This window comes from Juglans microcarpa x Juglans regia, chromosome 2S (assembly GCF_004785595.1).
Source record: "Juglans microcarpa x Juglans regia isolate MS1-56 chromosome 2S, Jm3101_v1.0, whole genome shotgun sequence".
Classification (NCBI taxonomy): Eukaryota; Viridiplantae; Streptophyta; class Magnoliopsida; order Fagales; family Juglandaceae; genus Juglans; species Juglans microcarpa x Juglans regia.
Genome location: NC_054597.1, coordinates 16681489 through 16691870, shown reverse-complemented (window position 1 = coordinate 16691870; position 10382 = coordinate 16681489). Strand labels below are relative to the sequence as shown.

The 10382-nt window shown below is 37.0% G+C and overlaps 1 protein-coding gene across 2 annotated transcripts; it reads right to left on the bottom strand.

Moving 5' to 3' along the window:
* Positions 1–1774: 1774 nt before the first annotated feature.
* On the bottom strand, positions 1775–9678 carry LOC121251810 (transcription factor GTE4-like). Of its 2 annotated transcripts, none has more exons than XM_041151173.1 (5): positions 7358–9677; positions 7230–7275; positions 7022–7135; positions 6819–6892; positions 1775–2272 (listed from the first exon to the last, which is right to left on the bottom strand). In XM_041151173.1, the coding sequence occupies exons 1-4, from the start codon at positions 9077–9079 to the stop codon at positions 6834–6836; spliced, it is 1941 nt and encodes a 646-aa protein (XP_041007107.1). In that variant the 5' UTR covers positions 9080–9677; the 3' UTR covers positions 1775–2272; positions 6819–6833. The 2 variants fall into 2 exon arrangements, with proteins under 2 accessions (XP_041007107.1, XP_041007108.1); XM_041151174.1 differs by lacking the exon at positions 1775–2272 and adding an exon at positions 2302–3523 and having other exon boundaries at positions 7358–9678.
* Between the last annotated feature and the right edge of the window lie 704 nt (positions 9679–10382).

Genomic DNA, 10382 nt, shown 5'->3' with positions numbered 1-10382 from the left:
TTGGTCGATTCGTAAAAACTTATGGAGTTTTCACGAGGTTTCTAAAGTTAATAGAAATTCCACCGGTGAATTTCTAGTGAGCTGTTACAAAACTATTTTATATATAATTATATATTATATATAAAAATTATATACATTATAAAAAACTATAATATATCTATGAACCGGTCCGGTTCGGTCCAGTCCGATCCGGTTTTAGGAAAAAAAAAAAAAAAAAAAGGAACCAGACTGATTTTGACCAGTTTTAAGAAAAATAAAACTGGTACCGGACCGAACCAAACTTGGGACCAGTTTGGTCCGGTCCAATCCAGTTTACCGGTTCACCAACTTTTTTTTACATCCTTACACTTAATGAATTTTGATTGCTCTTTTCGCTAGACCAAGTGTTAATAAGCATCCCTCCTGTTTGCCTACTGTTATTGGTTTGATAAAAAAAAGAATTTTGCCTCAATCCATCAGTTAGCCTACCAAAGCAATCACATTCCATTTGACATCCAACCCTAGCTTCCCACTTTCTCTCCCTGCCGCTCGAGCTAACTATTGCTTCCTCTTCTTTACATAACGAGACAATATGGTACCTCATTAGCCTCTCATCCACGATCCCCAAAATGCTCTTGGTTGAGAAAGCTTGCTCGCATCTCAATCTTGTACTCTTATTTTGCTCCTTTTCGGTGACTAAACCCCGTAAATTAGGTAATGTATAGTTCGCCACAGATAAATTGATGGAAAAAGTTCACATTTCTTGTATCGGCTGATTGAGGCAATAGATTAGAATAATATATCACGTTCGTAGACACATTTAGACATTGTTAGGATTTAAGAACAAATTTAGCTATTATATTTTCGTTTTAGCATAAGTCTAATTCAATATTTTTGTTTAGTTTTAAGTTTTATTGCACACGCAATTCACTATTAAAATAACTGAAAAATATAACGCAATAAAACATTTAAGAAAAAAAGTGAGGAAATATTCAAAACAGAGCATATGTATAGTCAGGCTACTCTGCAGAGTAGCCTCTCAATCTAACCTAGGTCAAATTCAACATTTTATTTTTTTTTAATTTTTTAATTCACATTTTTTTATCATTTTAAAATATAAAAAAAATATTAATACACAAATAGTCCCTTAACTATTAAAAAAAAAAAAACTAAACTACATAAAGTATCAAAATAAGTGGACAAAGTAGCATCTTTCATACATATATATATATATATGATATAAAAAGCATTCCAGATGCTAAACTATCATCATCACGTTCGTCATTTTCCTCATAATCCCTCACCTTGTTCTTCAAATTGCTTTTGGGACTACTAAAAATAATTCTTTCCTCGTACAACTAGGTCCCGTTAAGATACAGAAATAATTTCATATCATCATTACAATTTTCTCAAATTTTCACACAATATATAATAAACAATTCAACTTTTTCAAATTTCAAAACAATAATAATATTAAAAAAAATAATATTCTAATAATATTTTATTCAACTTTCAACTTTTATCTAAAATCATCTCATTTCATCTCACTATCCAAGCGGAGCCTTAATTAGCTACCAGCCTTCTACTCCCGCTAGTTGACCCATTGCTCTTTATGGTAAGGACAAGAAAACATCACCGTGTTTATCAAAAGCAATTTTTTCTCTGGAAGAACAAGCCATCACCACATCTGGGGGAACTAGCCATCACCATATTTTTATCATCACCATCTGTTATTGGTATGACTTGAAATTAAACTTTTCCGGGAAAGCTTCAACCAATCTAGCCAAACCACACATAAAAAATAGAAATCCAATTGGAAAGAAAATGCAAGTATGAAACTTATCTTACAAGACAAAGCAAATAGAGCTATCAGCTACCCAAAAAACCCAAAACATGGAAAGATTCTGGAGCAATTATGCCTTCATGAACTTGAATTACAGCATGGTTTTTCTAACACCAAAGAATCCTGACTCTGCTAGGACTAATCTGTGAACTGAATCTAGATGAGCAACACTAGTTAGCAATGTACACATGCTCCACAAAAATAAACTAACTACATCAAATTATAATCACATTCTACAAATATTATACAAATCTGAGACTAGGAAATGAGGCCATTTGTAAATAACGAGGCACTAGTTCATAGCAGCAGTATGAAATTCTCACCCACCCCAAGAGGGCAAGAGGGCTACTGGCCTTGAAAATGGATTTAATGTACGCTAAATGTGATTCAAATCCATAATCTGAAAAGCGTCAAATTACTAAACCATCATCTAGTCCAAATTTCTTAGATCTGCAACAAAAGAAAAAGAATAATCAGCAATCACTGGAGTGGTATCTAAGTAGAAGATGATGGATCAACATAAGAGGAAAGTTTGAAGTGGAAGATAATTATCTACATAAGAGGAGAGGAGGAAGAGTTCCACAGAAGTCAATAGGACAAAGGAGAGGAAGAAGGCAAACAAGAAAAATAAATAAAACATAAACAAAAACAACATAAAACTAATCACACAGTAAAACTAATGGTACACTGTTCAAAAGTTTTACAATTAACCCCAGATTAGGCAGCGATGACCAAATCTATTGTCACTGTCAACTCCATCTGTATGTAAATTGTGTGGTACACGTAACCCACCAAAATCAAGAGGTGCATACTTAATAAAAATTACTTCAGCACAGCGTAGTCAGAAAACCAAATAGCCACGCTCTTTATCAATTGGAAGCTGAGAAAACTATAGGATCCTGCCTCTATGCCTTCCAACCGTTTAAAAAACCACAATAACCGAAGGGGGCATACTCACAAGATAGCATTTAAAAATGCACCAGCTGACAAAAAGTTTCACATTTTTTTATTGGCTCTTCAAATAGATGTGATGCAAATCAATGCCAACTTATAAGAAATAACTGTTTATTTAAGAAGTGATAACTGCTTAAAATAACCACCGTTGTGAACGTAATATATTGTTAGCCACGATATTGGTTCATTTAATCTGACCCAATTCACTTTTGTCTGTACAATTAATCTGTCAACTTTTCAATTCCATTCACATACATGAATTCCAGCTTTAAAGGAAAAGAAAATATACGAGAACAAATTAAGTTCGGCTCTCTTAGACAGGTCTCCCTGCAGACATTATTTGTACCGGCTACTTGATAACACACTGTCCTTCCACAATTGTCCGAGCATCAAGGCTACCATGCCCTATGCAGTACATAGAGCTAAGATGCCTCTTCAACACCAAAGGGCAAAGTCTTTCTAGAACATTGATACTCATTAAAAGAGAATCCCAACATAAATCTCAGTTTAACGTAAGTGGATGAAATTTTATTTTCCATATGATACGAACCAACTTCCACATCAGCACTCCAAGCCGATCCATAGGATGGGCACGTTATCCATTCCAGTGCCTTCAAATCCAACATTACATAAATACCATCCCATGCTGAAAGTAAAACAACCCACAACCACCTACTAAAAGGTTTCCACGCCTATTTGTTCATCACAGTATACAGTAATTTATCAGCCACTGCTCCATGCACCAGTCTACGATGTTCGGATTACCTCAGATTTATTTTTTCATCTTAATTACTCAAAACTTGCAACGGACATGGCATGCGAAAATGCATCATTGAAGTTCGTCCAGATTTTTAATAACAACCAGAAACAAAAATTCACAATAAACCTGGTCAATATATCAATTTTGTACTGCTTTCAATGGCATTTCTTGTTTGTAAGTGAAGCACATTAGTTGTATCTATTACTGAGTCTGAACCTCTAATTTATATGAAGTACAAGTGGAAGGTGATGAGGGTTACAAATCTTTTGACGACAATGATGATGGTTCTATGTTTAATTTCAATCATTCAAACAAATTGAATTGATAGATATAGATTAAAATATTAATTTATTATCTAATTTCATTTACTTATAAAAAATTTAATCGAAATAATAGTCTTCAATGAAAATGAGAACAAGACATAAATATAATCTATTTATCCTTTTCTTTTTCTATAAGTTAGGAAGACAGGTTTATGGTTATATTGGCAGAAATACAATTTCTTAGTTTTTAATGTATATGAATCAAAAGCTTTTGATGTTATCTGATGAACAACAACATCTCTATATTGATTATGCATTGTATTGCTTATGTTAGCATAGAAGTCAATACCTACAAGTCGTCTTCTGCTTTTTTTGTTAGTCCTTTGGATATTTTGATTCAATCATATCCTTCAGCATGATTATGGCTATTAAAATGTCATGGATGTGTACTTTGTAAGGCAAAAGAGCATTATAGAAATTCTATATTTAACTTTTACGTAATTAATTCATCATTTGATTGCCATGATGCATACTGTATTGTTTAAATTTTTTTATGCATTTTCTGAATATTTTGGTCATACAAATTTTTTTTTTACAATGTGAACTTCACTTCAATCAGGCTTTCGCTTTGCACCTAGGCTCTAAGCAGCATCGGTGCTTAAGTATGCCGGATGCTTTCACCAATTCTAATCAGAGCATATGTTTAATATGATCACCCATGAAAAAAATCACTTTTATAAAAAGAAACAAGTTTAAGCAAGGAAATTAAATCTGAAGCAATGTTTAAAAGCATGCATAAAACAAACATTAGAAAAACGACGAAATATGAATATAACAATGACTATGAATACTTTCTTAAGATTGTTAAACAAGTATCTATTTTAAGAACTTAAGGAAGCATAGTAAGTAGTATAATCATGCCTTTCTCTTTCAAATTAAAATATTACATTTTCACAAAGGGATTTTCCAAGTTATATGTTGCAATGTTATGACTTTCTTGTAAGCCTTATGATTATTATGAAGATGAATTTTCCAAATGATTTAAATGTGTATGCTTATCCTGTGACATGAAATGTACATGCCGTAATGAAAATGAAAGGAACCAAAAGAAAAGAAAGTACGATGATGAATGAATGTACAGTTTTCAAAAGTTTTTTTTTTTTCTTTAGGCCATGTGATGAGGATATGAAGGTAATGGAGCAAAAAGGTGAATGTGCAGATGTGGTCCACAAGATGTCCACATCCTATGAAGCTGTGGGGCAAGTGCATAACCCAGGCATACAAGGATTAATGTGTGTAAGCCACCGAGAATTTTGATTTTTACAATATGCATGCAAAGTTGAAATTTCTTATAAAGATAATTAAAAATAGCCAAGAAAATAACAATCGACCCATTTTCTACGTAAATAATGATGACAACAAATTTGCAAGCCAATGCCAGTCAAATAGACATTGACTTAGTTAAAATTGAATTAAGTGTTTATCGCATCAACTATTATGAATTCGTGTGGTACAAGTTCATGATCAGTTTTGATATTTTTTTTTTTATTGGCACCGGGTGTCTAAGAACAACGTCCAGACTAATTCTGAGGTTGCACAGGCCCTCGGCAATGAGTTTCCCGCAAGTGCACCTCGGCTAATTCAAAGGAAAAATCCCCCAATCCGATGGCCCCTACAAATTGTTTGCATCCAAGAGGATTCGAACCTTAGACCTAGAGGGAGCATATCACCAAGACCAAGACCTTTACCACTTGAGCCAACCCCTAGGGTTTTGATCAGTTTTGATACATCATATTATTATATTTGTTGTTGTAAGTTTAAATAAATCATTGTCGCTTGAATTCTTAAAAGTTTATGGAACTCTACTCACCAGGTTCTATGAAAGTTGATGGTATCATTCCCAATATTATTGGAAAAACAAGGTTTTACATAGAATCACTTGAAAACTAAATTCAACCTTACAACCAATGTGAGAGTTAACACCCATACACATTTTGTAAATCAAGCACCCAATAGAACTTAAATAGATAGGATAATTATTTGTGGTATCATAAATTCAGGCTAAATATAACTATAAAACATTTTTTTTATAAGTAAATATAACTATAAAACATAATTGAAGTTCAAATCAACATAATATACAAGGCACAAAAAATGGCATGCTTACCACCTACACAACACAATACATGATGTTCTTTATCTTTCCCACAGGCACAGAAAGAAAGATGGATGACCTCTTGCCACACATGTAGAATGTAGAAAGACGTATCTCATTTATATATGCCTCATAGGTATAAAAAAAATTATTTCAAATCCACCGAAGTTCTAAAATATTTTGCACTAAACTATTGACACATTGTGATCAGCTTATGCAATATAATCTACAGCAAAAGGTTCTAAGCTACCAGCAAGCATGCAAAAGTACATCTACGCCCTCATGTGGTTTGGCCTTGACATATCACCCTTGTTTGCTTTCTAATATTTAGGTGTCGTTTGGATTCTGAGATGAGTTGAAATGGATTGTAAATAGTAGTGAGATGAGTTGTGAATAGTAGTGAGATTTGTGAGTTAAAGTTGCTGAATAGTAGTGAATAGTAGTGAGATGAATTGAGATGAATTGAGATGGGTTGTAAATACAAACGAGGCCTTATAACCCCTATGGTCACGCAAGAGGCATAACTTGTTGACGAGATTCACACAAAATAACAATATCTATGACCCACCAATCTCTCCAAACCGTGGGTAGCCAGCGCACCACCTCTGGTCAATTCCGATATTCAACCACCATTGACTCCACTTTTGTATGGTGTGAACAAATTATTTATTACCTATTGCATCTCAATGGCAGAAAGCCTTACACAAACGAAATTGTAAATAAGCATCACAATGCCATATACTTTCAGAACTCAGACGCAAAGTATAAAAATATGACTGTACAAAAATAGAAGCACTATATGGGAGAGGTGAAGAACACGTAACCATATAAACTCTGGGACAAAATAAGTGGATATAATCCTACCTGCACAGGATAAGCTCAAGTTCTTGGTGACCCAACATCAGATCCAGATGCTGATGAAGTGTCACTATCAGAGTCTGCAAAAACAAGTATGTATTAGAGAAAAGCTTGATTTAAATAAATAAAAAATCATAGCTGAAAGCCCAAACATATAACAAACAAGGATATCTGATGATATAGAGAAAGGGTAAAACTATATCGGGTACCACTTGAAGAGGATCCAGAATCGCTGCTAGAGCTGCTTGAACTACTCGACCTACTCCCATTGTCCACTCGTTTTACCCCTTGCACAGGTGACATAGTGGGAACATTTCTTTCATCTGCTCACAAAGGGGAAGATGTTTCAGCTTATCAACTTATGCAGGCATTCAATATCTAAAATGCCACCAATTCTCATATTTAGAAGACCTTTACCTGCTGCGTTTTCATTTGGTACCTCTGCCACAACTGGAGCCTGAATCTGTATGGAAAAGAAGAAAAAAAAAATGAGGCACCAGTAACAAAAAGGAAAAGAGGTTAGAATATGTGGTTTAAAGCTTTACCTTCTCCTGGACATTCTGCTCAGCTTGTGCTCGGGCTTGACTAGCAAGTTCAGCTTTTCTCTTGTGCTTGCTCAAACTCTTCTTGTAGTTGGTTACAAACCTATCGAGCTCCCAGAGGGTCTCAGTATCTACACTATCAATGTCTACTTCAATCTCATCATCCTCCTGGCAAAGCGCGGAATTCCTCTTCTTAATAATCTGTACAATTGCATCAAGCTTCTCTGAAGGTAAATTCTGAAGGTTTGTGCTCAGCTTCTGTTTTTCATCATAAGTCATGTCCCTTTTATGGGGATCTTTAGCCTTAGGCTTCTTGGGAGCAGGGGTCCTAGCCAAAGGAGTGGTACTCATGGGCTTCAACCTGGGATCAATGAGGTTTGTCATTGACTCTGATCGATCCAAAATCCTTCTTAAATCAAGAGGAGGTGGTGGGAATTGAGAAGCATTTCTCGATGTAGGTGTAGGAAGTCCCGTTCCATAATCCATTGCATACCTCATCTCCCGAGTATAATCAGATTCTATTATAGCCCATCTTTCTTCAAACACCTTCAATAGCTGCTCTGCCATTAGATGAACGTCTTGCCCTTTTGGGTTATAGGTCATAGCATTGTGAAAGGTAAGTCTAACATCCTCTGCAAATTCCTTTGGAAATTTGTACCAATTCTTGTTCAGCTTTGATTTCACTGTACCCAAGTCCATTGGATGCTTGACAATGCTAAAATAATCATGCAACCCAAGACCTTCTACGTCCACAGGAGCATTAAACACCCAACCATGCTTGTGCTTCATCAATTTCTCGAGCAAAGAACTGCAACTCTTGTAAAACTTGGTACCCATCCAAAAGCCATGTCCCAATTCTCCCCCGCCATGCTTCTTCCCAAACGATTTTGACTTCTTGTTACTCTCTGCTGGCGGGAACTTGTCCTTCGCAAGCAAAAACTCTGAATTTCGGTAAAACTGGTTGGCCTTTGGTGTCCTCTTCTCTTTCTCAACATTTTCACTCAAACCCTGACTATTATCCAGCACTGACATGCTCAACTGGTGCAGAGGCCTGTTCACCTCGCGGGGAAGACCGACATCAATAGAAGTCACCTCTGAGTGAACCCGCTTGGCTCCACTGCCAACATTATTGATGCCATCATTTGCCGATATATGAGAATGAATATACCTACCAATCTGGCCCTGCTTAACTTCAATCCTCTTCACCAAACTCCTGACCATATCCAGGTCACTCTGAAGCTTTCTTCGAAGCTCCCTCGTCTCCTGCTTTGACCTTGCCGCCAAACGGATCTTAACCCTATTGTCCAACCCTGGCTTTTCCACCGCATTCCCCATTGGCTCATCCCGTGTGCCTGGCACAGCCACCGCTTGTTCCTCTTGCCGGTTGAGGCTTGGAGATTCGTGTGACACGGCATCAAGCCTTGAAATGAGCTGTTTCTGAGCCAAATTTCCATCCTCCGATGCTAACACCGCCAGCTCTGGAGGCCCGGCCAACTCTTTCCTCTCGTTCTTATCATTGTTCTCTCTATCTTTCTCATTATTGCTGTCACAGTTGTTACCGTTGTCATCCTTGCCGGTGGTGCCGGTGTTTGTGGTCACGGAATTGGTGTTGGTGATGTTTTTCTTCAGGCCTTTGAAGGCTTTTCTAGTATAGACCTTGCTCTCCGTATACCTCCGCCTCTCTCTAGCACCATCTTCATCTCCAACTATGGGCTCCGAAGCCATACATTCAAAGCCCTAAGATTCTGAAACACCAAGTCCCAATCCTGCAAGCCCTCTGCCCTAGGGTTTTCGTTCTCAACCAAAGAATCACACAAAAAAAAAAAAAAAAAAACCCTAATTTCACCACCCCAAACACTTTTACAAAAAGAACAAATTGAAATAGGGCTTTTTTTGCCCCCCCAAAATTCAAAACCCTACACCCAGAACAACAGAAACAACAACACACGAAAATAGATACGAAGAAAAGAGAGGGTGAGAGAAGAGTCAATAGTTAGGGCTTACAGGAAGAGTAAGGTCTAGACAAAATTCGATCAGATCTCCTCGCTCCAATCACCTTCTCTATCTAAGAACCAATAACCAAAGCGCGCTCTCTCTTTCAATCCGTACCTTACAGCACTGGTAGATGGCAGCAATGCAATGGAGTGGAGCCGTGTGATGCCCTGCCTTTCTTTCTTTCTTTTTGGGAGAGGCCGAGGGTCGTGCCCCGCGAAGCCGAAGGATATTATACTCAGCTGAACGAAGTTCGGCAGCTTTGGACTCACGCGACTGCCTCTCGCGTCTGACACACGGCCAATAGAACGCCGAAGAGGATGTACACGTACGCTAGTGAGGTCGAAGGGGATAATGTATTTTGCTTGCGAAAATTTGAAGCAGCAGATGCTCATTTTTTGGGGGAAAGTGAGAACCGGCAGGGTAAGTCCACGCGCCGGGTGGTCGTTTGGGGGTAGGGAATTTGAATAAGTAAGTGGGCCAAGTTTGGGTTGAAGAAGAAGTATATGCTGCACTCTTCGGTTTTGAATTTTGAAAGTCAGGTTACCAACGAACCCTTCTATTAGCCATAATCTATACATTACTTAATTAATTATCATAAAAGCCTCTACCGGCTTATTCAATAGTGGGTTTTATTTGATGGAGTAAATTACCATTTTATCCTTTCAGGTCTCTCTATTTATAAGCTATAATTTATTTATTTAAAGCTATAATAAAAGTATATTATATTATTTGTCTCCTCTCTAGCTCTTCCAAAAAAGAACAGAGATGGTGTAAGGCAATAGGGGGTGCTTAGTCTACGTCAACAGTAGAAGAGAAAGGATTCTCTAGTTATCTAGCCATGGAAGGAATTGAAGAAATTTGGAGACAACTGAGAATCACTGTGGAAAACTCTAAGTAGTAGCCACTGTTTGCTGCATCCAATTTGTAGACATGACGTGTCGTTCGTTCCTCTCCCCCAAGCAGAAGAAGCACTTTCATTTTGAATTTTCGTCCCTTTCGTGCGTTTCGTTCCTCTCCCCCCCAACCCCTTGCG